This window comes from Trachurus japonicus, chromosome 20 (genome assembly GCF_045865225.1).
Source record: "Trachurus japonicus isolate A0001 chromosome 20, Traja_1.0".
Lineage (NCBI taxonomy): Eukaryota > Metazoa > Chordata > Actinopteri > Carangiformes > Carangidae > Trachurus > Trachurus japonicus.
Genome location: NC_140926.1, coordinates 12,631,569 through 12,646,455, shown reverse-complemented (window position 1 = coordinate 12,646,455; position 14,887 = coordinate 12,631,569). Strand labels below are relative to the sequence as shown.

General features: G+C 43.6%; 1 protein-coding gene across 1 annotated transcript in view; it reads right to left on the bottom strand.

The window, feature by feature from the left end:
• Nucleotides 1–13,449, bottom strand: part of jph1a (junctophilin 1a) — a 31,801-nt gene extending 18,352 nt beyond the window's left edge. The window contains exons 1-3 of the mRNA XM_085764093.1: nt 13,392–13,449; nt 12,755–13,262; nt 9,619–10,387 (exon numbers count right to left, since the gene is read on the bottom strand). Coding sequence (XP_085620219.1) covers nt 9,619–10,387; nt 12,755–13,133 — 1,148 coding nt within the window. The 5' untranslated portion in view covers nt 13,134–13,262; nt 13,392–13,449. The remainder of the gene's footprint in view (nt 1–9,618; nt 10,388–12,754; nt 13,263–13,391) is intronic.
• Nucleotides 13,450–14,887: the final 1,438 nt, after the last annotated feature.

The following is a 14,887-nucleotide window of genomic DNA, read 5'->3' as shown; positions in this document are numbered from 1 at the left end:
TCCAGTTTTTGTGTCATTGCTTGAAGTAGTAGGCTATCTATCTGTTTTTACATTCACAAGCAGCCGTTACCAAGGGAACCAAAGAGTTGACAGATTCAGCATCTTAACCTGAGGTTGTGCTGCATCACACTTGTGCTGCACCCACGGGTCTCCACTAATGCAAATCTAGACATGTTGTCATATTACTATGCAAACACTATACACCATATATGCACATGGTGCGGGCACAAATACGTCTGACCTGCACCTTAGAGAAATGAGCTACCTCTCATGCAAATTACTGTTTAAGCAGCCTTACTTAACACACACACAAACACACACACAAAACAGCATGAGAAGTTGAAAAGGGCCATGACTGAGATGTGGCATTATGAGACCTGTACTGGGACTCAGAGAGTCGGTGTTGATGAGGAACATTTATTAACTGTGTTTGCTTTAGTACAGTGAGGTGACACCATAGTTTGGCCTCTACAATAACAGCCCATAATGCATTGTAAATGTCCAGATGGAACCAGACACATTACACAACCCTCAAAGATGAATAAACACAATGTTAAACTAACAGCGCCTCTTCACTCTGCTACTTTATAAAAGAAAATCAACAAATGGCTGACACGATGATGACGGCTGTGAGGCAGTAACCATGGTAACCCACCAGAGACACTTGAGCAAGCTGTCCAACCAGGCATCTGGCCTGTATTAATGAATTTGCAAATGAACAAACCCACACTACAGCCTACTGTATGGGTGTAATCTTGCACACACGCACGCACACACACATAAAACACACACACACACGTAAACTCTCATGTATACACTCACAGACACACAAACAATACAACTCTTTTCAAATTAGATGAATGTAAATGCACTTTAACAAAATGATAGGGTAAAGGTTTACAACTTGGCAGAAAACAAAGCAGCACAGATACGGAGAGGCACACACACATATACACACACACACACACACACACACACACACACATACACACACACAGCCACTCCATGGTGCGCCTCATTTAACTACGAGGCTCAACATCCGAAGCTGAACCTGTGTGAGTAAAGGTCACATTGCCTGGCAACCACTTGAGCTTAAGGAATAGTTTTAATTATGGTCTGTGCTCTCTCTCTCCTCCAATCTCCTGCCACCGTTCACCCCACTGTCTGCACACACTCTTGCACGCACAATCATATCCTACACACAACCATCAATTTCCTCTTCAGTGCAAAGCCAAAAGAAGCATTAGTATTAGGTTACATCTGCCCACTGGTGAAAAATTGTGATGCAATCTTCGCACGCTCTTATCTTTTATGGATATTTCATGAACTAACAAGAAAAATGTGTTAAAAAAAACAAAACAGAGCCAACATAATCAGTAACTGTTACTTCTATTGATGTGCCGACAAAGTTCTGCATCATAAAATCCAAGAAAAGGTGGCAGCGATGGATGAAATATCCTCAGTGTAAAGCCATGTCAGTTTAACATGTTCCCCTCCCCTGCACTAAATCCTAAAGAAAATGCATCGGGAACGGAGCTGCACGTACAGCACCATCTCTGCATGTGATTACAAGAGTAGTTGCATGCTTCATGAAGAGGATTCGATGTGGAAAAGTAATACTCTGAATCAACAAGAGAAGTGATAATTCCATAATCCAATCCGTGAACATCTGGAGCGAAAGCGGCCTAGCTAGCCAATCAGAGTGGCTGAACAGATTTAGCGGGGCACATTAGTATCCAGAGGTTAAAGACAGACTGCTGTGGTAGCAGGTACAAAAACAAAACAAAACAAAAAAAACTGCCCTATGTGCCTCAGATAAGAAGATCTCTTGTAAATGAAATGTTAAATTCATTACGAAAACTATCAACAGCTCATTCCTCAATGAAGTGAATGAATAAAAACATCAAATATCTACATAACTGGAGAGACCAGTAAAATATAGAACAGTTAAATGGTTGATTTTAGGGTTAAAAGCTTGCTCTGCCTCTTCAGTGCATATTTATAGACACTGCCACAGTCACAGTCACATACTGTGGACAGAATTTTCAGGACTTAACAGGTTTATTTCCTACCAGTGATGACACCTCTGCAGCAGGTCAAGCATTGTATTATAGGCTGTAAAACGGTGCACAGGGCACAGCATGCACAATTACGTATTTGTAACACTGAATCAACAGTTATTAATGCCGTAGCAGCCTTTTTAATCACCGTATCACTGTAAAATCGATGACTTGCATCTCGATTGGCCAGACTTCAGAGACACTGATCTCTACATGTTGCACATGTGTTCAAGTACTGACGTAATATAGGTCGAGATAAGATGATGCGAACATGTGCAGGTGCAAGAATTACACACCGCTGCTGCACATTGACATTTGGGATTTTTACATAATGTCTTGTCACGTCACAGGGAAATTCTCAGGAGGATAGCAAACACACATGAGCACACACAGAGAAGGAAATCCTGGGAGAGCGTACTTGCTTATTGAACAGAAACGATGTTTACTTGCACTTGTTATTTCTGTACACTTCAAATCAGTGCGCGCAATGCAATATTTAGCCCACTACACCGAGTATGACTCTCATTAACCACACACAATTAACACAGAGACATGAAGATACACGAGAAAAGATCACCACATCACGTCGGCTGTTGAATAATGAAAGGAATTGGGTGTTGTGGGAAATTTTTTCACAAGCAAAGTGAAAAGACAGATTGTAGGGGAAATGGAGGAGTGGGTAAAACCATCTGTAGAGGGAGTACTTTTACATTTTTAATGATTGCAGGTGAACCGCTACATGAGCTAACCTCTTTATAACAGCCTTGGACTCCACATGACTCCCTCCTCTGCCCGCCTGCCTGCCTGACTCATCCCAGTCTTTCTTGAGAAGCAGCAGAAATATGTGCCATTCTCAGAGAGATTACAAACCACAGCACCACGGTGTAATGGCATGTCGGTGAAACCCAATCCTATCGCCGCTGCTGTCGACACAGCCCGGGCACTTCACTCACATTTACGCACGGCCACTTTTCCCACAGGCCTCCAACTCCCTCCAGAACAAAAGCTTTTCATACAGTGTACCTTCCAAGTCAGCAAATCTGGTCTATATATCTACACATACAGCAAAAAAGAAATTCTTCATCTTCTTCTTTTTAAAGTTTCCCTTCGTGGTGCCAGAATAAAGTGCAAACTACGGTTTCTGAACAACTACAGGCTGAGGATGGAATTCTGCCAAAAGCTTCCTTCCTCCTCTCACCTTCCTACTGTCTCCCCCAGGGAAGAACAATATGAAGAAAGAAATACAGCTTTTAAGATGCACTTTGAAAGAAGATCTCTTTCTTTTTTTAATGCACTGCCTTTGTTCATCATTCCTGTTGATTGAGTACGGCAACATGACATGTATTAACAGCAACAAACGCACCTGACCTCCTGCTTAGTCATTAATTCTCAGTGATCCAGTGTCTTGTCTATACAGGAATATCTTGCGAAGGTGAATCAGCTTTAATGATCTACTTATTTGGAAGACTGATTGTGCTTTGCACTGTTGTAAATGCTGTGATAATTTGTTGCATCTACTCTTTATGTTTGTTTTGTGGTTGGTTTCAATATACAATAAGTTATCACAGGAAGTACAGTGCAATGATTTAATTCATCATTTATCAGATTGGATCAGCTATTAGCACAATCCTATCTTTATGATGGATCATCACGATATCCTGCTGTCCTACTAATTTATCGTGTTGATATGAATGATTCGAAGCAAACTGTTGTAAAAATGTATAGCCATGTTAGCTCCCAGGTGTAGATTTGTTATAGTGGTGCTTTGAGCGAAATGCTTATTTCAGCCTGCTAAGGGGGGGCGCAATTACAATGTTAATGCGCTGATGTTTAACAGGTTCACCACATTAGTCCCTTCTGACTTTACATGCCAACATTTGCTTATTAACACAGAGCACAGTGTCAGGCTGACTAACGGGCTAACTTAAAGCAGAAGTATAAGCAATCCGGTCGTTTTGGATAACTTTCTGTCATTTTTCTTTCTTTCTTTATTAGGATCCCCATTAGCACCTGCCACAGCATCGGCTATTCTTCCTGGGGTCCGATTTATCCGGTGTCAGCAGATGGAGTTAGCAGTCCCCGCCCTCGTCCCTACGTCACCACATTCACGCGCATCCCTTGGCTGCACACACAGAGAGGACCGCCCCTTTATGCCGTTCTCTCTCCTCATTGGATAAAGGTTGTAGGATAAAAGGAAAGTTTTCTCCTGGGCTTACAGCAGAGCAGAGGGACTGACAGACCCGTGTTTCAGACCAAACACTCTATATAAGTGATCGCTGTCGGAAGATATAACTATTTAAGACTTATATTAACACAAACATTCCGCTTACTTCTGCTTTAAACTGAGCAAAGTTACAGGTAGTTTTATGCACATGAAGAATCTGCCTGGTTTCATACAACGGTGAGACGCTGTGACTTTAAATGGGATTTGATTGACAGAGAAAATGAAAACACAACCCACCGTGAGTTACTCCTTCCTTGGTTTCGCCCAATGACGTCTTTCAGGCTGCTAACTGTGACTTGATGTAATGATAATGTGGTAAAGCACACAAAGATTACATTACACACCGTAATTTGATTACGCCGCGGGTCATTTAAAAACCGCTCCACTAATTCATGATGCATGTGCTGGTGCGACGGCCTCATTATTTATAGCCCTATCATACTAGCTGGCAGTGATTCATTAATGTTATTGATACAGATGATGTGAAACACATGGAGAGTTATTTTATGTGCGCGTGCGTGATCATTTGGTTCTGTCAGCAATAAATGATGAGTTACCTCACACCATCACATTGCCATGAATATGAGCCATGTCGGGGGATAAATATACTATATGATGTGACTTGCTTTACTCTGACTCGTGATGGAGACAGCTGCCGCTCCTTCCCACAGTTACAGTTACTGTACGCCTTCGTGCCTCATTGCTACTGTACATTTTGTCACTTCGTAAAAGGGAGAAATTTGACATACCGGTACCCACGAAAGGTGAGTGGCGCCACTTCATAAAACCTCCACAACTGCACCGAGATCAGACACACACGCGTTAACCCAAATCGCACCTCTGGTCCTATTTCAAGCAGCGGAGTCACCATCGCCATCGACGGTACCAACAGCCAAGATGGAACCTTACATGATGTACTGTTCGGGATTATTTTGTTCACATGCTGAAACACAGGAGGATCTATAACTCTCTCCAAAAAGGGTAGGTGGTGAGTGGCTGAGGTCATCCCACAGCAGGTGATAAACAAACACCCCTGGACTCAAACGCACCGCACACACTACACACACCACCTCTGTTCTCTTGCCAGGTGAAAGCCACTTTATCTGGCACCCGCATCCAAAACGCACAGACGGACAGGTTCTCCCATTCTCTTTAAATCTTTTCCTCCCATTTATATGGATGGACACACACATGGGCGTGCACACACAGACACAGACACAGACACACACAGACACATTTGGGAGAGATGATAGTGTGAGTGAGATGGCGGGCTGCTATATCAGTGTTGGGACGGGTATATATTCCTGGCTGGTGCTGATAAGCCAACTGATGCCTTGCCTTATTTAGTCAGTACTTACTGCTGACACACTAGCAGAGCAGCACACGGTGCATGCACACCGACTGTATGTGTTTGTCTAAGAGAGTGTGTGCCTGATAGTTTTCATGGATGACGTGCAATGTGCATATAGATAAATGCATATACTGTAGACTGAAGAGTGGGAATGTGTGGGAGAGCGAGTGAGAGAGAGCGAGAGAGCTAGTGGACATGGATACATGAGCACATGTGCACCTCCTGTCTTTCTGTTAATATGTTCAGTTGTCAACTTAAAACTCAGCAATCAACAATAAAAAAAATTATTTAAAAATGTACTGGAAAATGTGTTGTGAATCTGATGTAACATTTTTTTCCCTCTCATTCAAAATATTCTATAGCCAAACAGCAAGTTATGTTATTGATACATATTCAACATTAGCATTAACAGCTGTTTCAATCTGGAAGGAATATTTTTTCACCTACAAGAACAGTGTCTTGTTTTGCCTCCATTTCTATTACTCACTTTCCGATACCGAGTCACTGGCATGCTTTCTTCCCAGAAGTTATGCTTCTCAGAGGGCAAATTATATTATTGTAAATGTGATGATGGGTGAGGCTCTTGATGAGACTGGTGAGTTAATACTCCCTTAAACATTAGAAGAAATATTGTCAAATAGTCTATTTTGATGTTTTTAGCTTTAGTGGCATTATGTTCATTGCTACAAGTATCACTAAAATGTATTGCATATGTTATTGCATATCATTCCTTACTTCAAATAAATGATTATAAAATACACCAACTGTGAACTACACTGTACATGTTGTCAGCCTTTGGCCATCTTGAAATTCATTAACCTAATCTCTCAACCTAAGTTTAACTGTGCAAAATTTCCACTTTTAATTATATAGTGGCAAAGGTTGAGATAAAAATTAAATGTCTATCCAAGTACTTGGCCTCCTGGCTGTAAAGCAGCACATGCAAAAACTTTTTGTTTTTGCATGAGGAGCTGGTGGTTAACTTCCACTTGAGCCTGCACAGCAAACAGTGCTATCAAAGAGGAAACACCCATGTCCTCACTTTTGGCATTTTTACCACTCTTGGCACTTTTGGGAATTCCTGCTTTATCAGTTTAACCTAAAAGGAGGAGGGATAGATAAACAAAATGCAATACACGTTTTTTTTCTGTCTTTGTGAGAGCACAGGGAGTGACAGGAAAGTTTAGGATTAACAAAAGGTCATCACTGTAGACTATACAGTGTGCACATTGCTGAGCTACCAGGAGACCTAAACTGCTGAATCCTGACAATAAGGCTTTGCAGGGGGAGCATCATTATGTAGCAAACTTTTCAATGGCTCTAACAGTCTCTTATCTCAGCTCACAGGCCTCGGACACTGCCACACCACACCACACCACACCACACACATACACCCCATATTCACACCCCACCAAGGACAGCATACTGAAAGAAAGCAATGTGTGTGGGGTCCGTTTTACATAGATAAGAGTGACAAAATAACTGAATGGAGGGACACAGCACAGCACACCACTCTCGCTGCTCCACACTAGATCTCTATTGATTGGCTGACAACGAGCATGAGGTCATCAGATTCACCCCAGAGGCTGATGGGATAGCTCCTCTGTACAGTAGCTCACATCGGAGGGGTGGGTGCGCCCTTTTTTTTTTGTTTTTTTGTTCCGCTCTTCTTTCAAATCTGCCCACCCCTGCTCCAGACTCGCCAGAAACCTCTTACTCAACAAATCTGCTGCATCTCCCGACTTAGTCAATCAACATTTATCCCCTTGCTCCTTCACTTCAATCCATTTTTTTTTGCTTTGCCTGTCTTTTCTACTAGCGCGCTCTCCCTCCCTTCACTCCCTGTGGATCTACTGGGAACGCTCCACATTCAAAGACAGAGAGTCATGTGACCAGAACCGGGTCGATACGAGTGCATCTTTTGCCATGCACTGTATAATGAGACTTACATAACATGCTTACAGCCGCCACAGCCGGCTGTTTATAACACAAATACACTCCTACATAGAAAAAAAAAATATCTTGATTTCAGTCAGGAGAGTGAAAGCTTGTTTTGAGATTTCCAGAAGCACATGATGGAGGCACGTACTGTAGCAGCCAGTAATTTGATCACTTACTACAGTACATGGGACCTTGTTTGCTGCCATAAACACTTCATATCAGCTTGAATGCTTTCACTGTGGTTGCTTTAGCGCTATGCATTAGGTCATGTGTTTACCTCTGCTGTGAATTGTTGCTCTAATGCACAGCAGAGGAGATGGGATGGCTTTTTCTTTCAACGCATTATCCAGTTTTTCTCTTTTCTCTTAACTCCATCTCCTGGGCCCTCACTAACACAGACACAGATTCATACAGTAACATCATGGGTCTTATCTCTGATATGAACAGTATGCAGGAATTTTAATATTCAGCATGTTAAATCCACCTTATGTAATCTGTATCTTATATCCTAATCTGCAGAATTAAGTATTTTCTCTTCCTGCTTATCAGGGAGGAATTATTATATTACAAAAGAATGGCTGGATATTAATAAAGCCGGCTATTCATAGTGTCTGCTATTACTGTATTGCTGCAAATGCCCGGGCTCAGCTTTAATTCAAAATACACTTACTAAATGTCTTCAGCGTTTTGTATATTGAGAATGTATTCTATTTTATCGCTCGCAAATCTTTCTGAGAAATCGTAAAGCCTGTAAAATACCAAAAAAAGTCACCTATCGTAAATCACCAGAGCACAAAAAACAATGATTTGTTATTGTTTAGCATGTCTGAAGTGCAGCCAACAAACATCAGATCCCCTGACATTTCCCCCGGTGTCACCAAGAGGTTGACATTTTTGGTTTTGAGTGAGATGTCTTCACGACTGTTGGATGGATTGCGATGACATTTTGCTTCAGACGCAGGTTGAATTGTGATAACTTTCAATTTGATGCCATCATCAGGTCAAAATGTCAGTTGTGCTCCGATGATCAAGTACCTGCAGAACTAATGACATTCCTGTTGGCCTGTGTTAGTACCAAGCTAAAACACAAAACTAGAGTAATGTTAGTATATAGCTGTAAGCGATGCGGTGCCTGAGTGCACTGGTTTATCTTCCTTGGACAGACACCAAAAATCTGGACATATTTGCTGTCCAGCAAAGCGAATACCTGAACTGACTGGCTGAGGTAAAATTGTGGTTCCTTATGTTTTGATTGACTAATACAATGAACACACCTGTACTTTGCCTTCTATAAATTCTTGTTGATGTGTTTTCATACATGCAAATTCATGGGCACAAGAGAGAGAGGGAGAAAAAAAAAATCAAAGCACACATGACCGCACAGAGACCTTTTCACAGCTTGCACACATCCCCACAGTCTTCAGTCTAATAATTCCCTGATGCAATGAAACCAGAGGATGTCAAAGCGATGCTGCATACCCTGAACTGTGTCCCAGTAGGAGGGAGGCTTTAAATGAAAAGGTCACATCTCATCCACCTGTTAAAGAGCAGATGCCACATCAGAGCAATAGTTGGCAGGAGGAGCAGGTATCGTTATTGGGCACACGAGACGCACTTGGCACGAGCGCATGTACGGCTATACTGCTCACGCACCATGAACTCACAGGCCCACAAATCTTTGTCATACACACACCACACACCACACACACACACAGACAAGATGCCTGACCCCTCTCCCTCGGAATGAAAGATATGGGCAGAGAATAGAAACAGAACCTTTTCCAGGGATGATCACACTGGCAACACAAAAGCCTTGACTGGGCCGTCGGTGATGTATAAAGGTCGGATGCGACTCCGCTTACACACGACTGAGTCTTCAATCAGACCAGGAGATATCTGTCAGACAGGCCACCGCTCTGACACTTCAATGGTGAAAATAAACGCCCCGAGGAGGATGTTCAGGTTGTCTTTTGGTCGTGTTTACACGGTACACACCCACATGCACGTAAAGAAGCATGAACGAGCACACATAAACACGATACCTGGAAGCTGCTATTTCCACTTTACTCCTGGCGAATGATGCGGCCCTCTGCGCGCCCTCCACAGCCCGATCCACCTTCTCTTTGGTTTTGGGGTTCTTAAGAGGAATCAACTGCTTCCTTATTCCGCGCACCAGCACGTTATTTTTGTACTTCCCTTCTTCTTTGGTGCCATCTGGGAAAACCGTGCACCCGTAACCGTGGCGCTTGTTGTTAAGCCATTCTCCCTCATACTTCATCCCATTGGATCTCTCCGAAACACCAAATCCATTGCGTTTGTCATTCTTCCATTCGCCCATGTAGCTCTCGGTGGTGGTGGCGTCCACGTGGTCCTCCAGAAGTAGGTCCTCGTCCGGCAGCTCGCCGTCGCCGATGGATATGGTCGAGTTGGCGTCGCTGGAGCTGATGCGGCTCATGGTGGCGTCGCTTCTCGCGGAGCTGCGCTTGCTGGAGATTGAGGTCCGAGAGTCAGACTTGCGCAGCTGCCTGAGGCTGCCGAAGAGCGAGCCCCGGCGGAACAGGCCCTTCTTCTTGCCGGTGACGACCTCGCTGTCCGAGTGGAAGTTCAGGACGAAGCCCCCGCGGCTGCCCGTCGGCGTGTCGGCGGGGGAGGAGAGGTCCTGGAGCACGGTGCCGTTGCTCTGCTCGGAGCGCAGCGAGGCCAGAGATGTACGGAGAGGGGAGCGGATGACGGTGGCCATGCCATAGGGGACGCTCTGACGCACGCCGTAGCCGTGCCGCATCCCACCCATCCACTGGCCTTGATAGGTACCTGAGGAAACAGGTGACATGGGTCAATGACTCATAGTATTCAGAATGGTGCACTTCCACTTCAAAGCAAAGTAAGTGAGTGCATTACTTGGTTTTATCTTCTTTCCTAGCCTGTACTCTACATCCACTCAGGTTTATCATGGGGCCCTTGGGGGCATCCTGAACCTTAGTCTGTGGACATAACAATGTTACCTATGTTTGGTGGCAACTAGCAAGACCACATTAAATGTCCTGCATGTCTGTATGTGTTTGTTTGTGTGTGTGTGTGTGTGTGTGTGTGTGTGTCTTTGCTTGTGTGTACAGTCTGTCTGTCTCACTGGGCTCCATTCCAAAAAACATAGTCTTTTATCTTTAGCAAATGAACCAGTCTGGGATTTCAGCAGACTATCAGAGAAAGACAAGGGGAAAAAAAGAAAAAAATTAAATTAAATACAAATTAAAAAGGTCCTTTACATGATTGAGCGCTTCAGGGGAGTGTGATTATCTGAAGATAAGCAAGTCTGAATAGCTTAACCTGTTTTTTTAAAAAAAAACTTGCCTGTGTAACATTTTTCTCCTTAGTTACAGCGAGTTTGTACTTATTTTTGTACTTATGGTCACAAGAGGGTTCCTCTGTTTCCTGGTGTGCGTTCTGTTGGCTGGATATTCTCTGTATCAGCGATTACATATGGGAACGCAGAGGAGCCTTGCTGTAGGGGCCCAGAGAATGTCAACTAATGAAATGTTTTCCCTCCCTCCACTCAGATCAGGGACCGTGAGCATAACTAACTCAATCACAGAGATTTGATTAAGGTACTGGTACTGAGGATCACTTGGGATGAATGTGAATCACTCAGCTAGGAGCCTATTTTCAGGCGGCCACTAACTCCCCCACTGACAGTAGGCGCATTCGCCACCATCCGTTTGTCTCTGACGACAGGGAATTGCTATGAGTCACATAATGAGAGAAATACTTCATTAATCCCATTTGGTGCTGCTGAGCCCAATAAGCATGTGCTGGCCTACTGTAGCTTCTTCAAAGCATCATATTACAATACTGTTCCTAATAAGGAGAAATGCTTGTTAATCAAACAGCCACATCTCAGTGACCAATATAATAAAATATCCCATAATGGTCAGATAACGGGAAACAATATACTAGCCTGGGCAGGAATTTAGATGGATAAACAGTGTGAGATTAACAGGCTGGCTCGTGGCTCTGCTGCAGTTCAATTCGGTCACTCTGCAGATCAAGTTATCAGGATGTTGCGGGGTCAGACAGCCAGATGTTCTGTAGATCCTCTAGGATCAGCTGATTTCCCAAGCCCGGCCCTCTGTAACCATCATATGTGAGACATTTACTCTGCACCATAAGGCCTCTCTTAGTGGAGATGATGTTCACAAATCGCCCGATGATGGCCTTGCAATACGCAACGGGCCTGCAGAATCGCATGCAAGCTCTTGTGCTTGTGGGGCCACCTGTGATCTTGTCTCCTTGATCAGACACAGGGGATTTGGATAAAAACAACACAATCTATGAACCATCACCGAATAGTGATATCAAAGCTCAGGGAGGGGCTCAGACTTTCAGCCAGTCCAAGAATGTGTCTTCTGCGTGATTTAACATATCATTGTACGATGCTGCGGAGTCCAAATTGTGATTGCACTCACAACTGAAAATAATGTCCTTTAAATGTCTCTAAGTTTAAGATTTGTTCATTTAGTTGTTTGACTTTTCCCATTGTTTCCACTGCAATGCACCTGTTTTGTAGCTTGGTTTGACACTTACAGGGTGGCTACATTTCTACTGAAAAAGTCAAACAAGTGACTTTTAATTGAGAACACCGGCATTGCCATCAAAGCCATGATGACTCCTCACTAAGTGTTTCTGCAGCGCAGGTTCAAATGTGAAAATGACAGAGAAGTGGGTGATAGTCTGGCTATAATTGGCTCCAAACAGACTGATTTGCTGTGATTTCCAAACTCCTTCTAGACGGGGCATGGAGCCACTGAGCTGGCAACAGGAGTCTCTTTCCTCCCACTGTCATACAAGTAGCTGCCAAATGAGATGTGCCTTGGAATAAGAGCGGACGCGTTATCTTCAACTGCATCCAACACGCTAACATTAATAGGGTTATAAGTAATCTTTTATATTTTTGGTGATGGGGGGGGTTGTTCTTGACCACGCTGCGCAGTGCGCAATCTCAGCATCAACTCAGATCCTATCAGATGGAAATTCATGCACTGATGTATTTCCATCAACCTCCCTCAGTGAGAGTCTGAGCATCCTCACTCAGCTACACAACACATCATCACCATCAGTCGCTGCCGTTAAAGCGACACACGTTCAACAACAAACACTGAGGCCACATTTCCAAGAGTTCCTTACCGCCATCGCCGTAAGTTTCGATCCCATATCCGTCTTGCAGCCCGTTGCTCCAGGTGCCGTCATATCTAGCAGGTGTGTTGTGGCTCTGCCGGACGCCGTACCGACCCTTAAATCCGTGACTCCACTCCCCGCGGTAGATCCATTTTCCTTTATTCTCCACGCCGAGCCCATGCCGCTTCCCCTGGGACCAGTAGCCCTGGTAGGTATTCCCACTGGGCCAGGTGTACACCCCCACTATCTCAAAGCCGTGCGACCAGGACCCGGCGTACTCGCCCTGGCCCTTGGGTCCGGTGCAGATGCCGTGTCCGTGGGCTTTGCCATCCTCCCACCCCCCGCAGTAAGTGCCACCGTCGTCGAAGTCAAACCTTCCGCCCGTCATTCAGATATAGGCTGGAAATAAAGCAGATTGCGCGCTGCTGCTGCAGACTTCAGGCGTCTACAGGACCGAGGTGAGTGGATCCAGGACCGGCGGTGTGATGATCAGGATGAGCCGACAGGATGATGATGACTGTGGAGGAACATAGGAAAATAGCAGGGTGAGGGAAAAGTGGGACTGGTACTTCCAGACACTGACATGTAATACAAAAGGCATGCGCTGCTGTGTTGTGTAAAGGTATGAATGGTGGGCGTCATTTACCGGAGGCGCACGCCGGTTTCTCCGCTGTGTGTTGCTCGTCTCCCCCCTCTCACCCACTGATCACAGAGGGAGAGAGAGAGAGGCGTCGAGTCGGTGCTGAAGAAAGACAGTGGGCCAATCGCGACGTCACGCCACAGGGACCTCCCATTCTCCTGTCGCCCTCTCTCTCTCTCTATCACTCACTTTCTCTCTCTCTCTTCCTCTCTGCCGCCTCCCTGAAGAGGCTGGACGCCCCCACCTCCTCCTCCTCCTCCTCCTCCTCCTCCACCTCCTCCACCACCAAAATAAGGCACCTATATATCTGTCAGACTATAAATTTAAAAAGAGGCGCCTCACTTTACTGAAACACCACATTGCAATTTCCCATAATAGCCACGGAATTAATGTCTATGATTTGTTTATGTAATGACTTGTTATACTCATAGTTAGACAATTATATCTGCTTTATGATGTAGGTGGCTATTGTATAGTACAGAATAATAACTTTATTAGGTTTTTGATATCATATAGCCATCTGAATCATGCATCATGCACTAATGAGTTACCTATCATAATTCTGTTAGCTATAATAAATAGTTTAGGACTAGGCCTAATTATACTTAAAAAAAAATAAAAATAAAATAAACTTTTGAAACAGTATCTTATTGTTGCAACTATTTATGGGACCAAAAACAAGTTTTTTTTCTGTGTCCAAAAAGTATTGATGATTTTTCCTTAGTGACATAATTAAGTCACTAAGTGTGTCATTTAAGTCATTCCCTCTCATCTTTCAAGTCTGCAAAAGAAGTTCCTTCAGTTCACTTGGTTTCTATTAGTTATAGTTGGTATTAGCCTTGAATGAGTGTTCACACTCTAAATCAAATCCTAAGAGCGACCTCTGCTGTATAAATGCTGTTACTGCGCATTTCCTAAGGAGCGGTCTTCCTTCAGAGCAAGTTTGTCTTTCACCATTTGTTCTTATTTTCTTGCACTGCGAGTGATTTTACTTTGCAATTTCACAATTCTACGTGACAACAATCTAAATATTTGTAACACTGGTTACTTGGTGAAGCTCTACAGCTTTAGCCTATTTAAATATTGTGTAGCCTACATTATTTATTATTGTGTAGCATTATGTACTTTTACATATCTTATAGCAGTTTATATACACAATGCATATGATAGGCTATATTATATAGGCCTATTGTACACATTTTTTAATTCTTATATATTTTGTGTTATTGCCTCTTGGGCAAACTCCTGTTCTTGTTCTTTGCACAAATACACCATGTCAAATTCCTTGAAAGTGGAAAAACTGCTGAGCAATTAAAGTTTTCTGATTTCTGAAGTTAATTTGATATCCAACAGACCTTTGCAAAAAATACTGGCTTACTGATTTCTCCTGTTAACCTGATCGCCGTGGGTATCTAATCCACGTAAAGAATTGGCGAGAAGTAAAATATGAAAACACAAAATGTAGAAATATAAAATAGAGAAAAGTAGATTCACAATACACT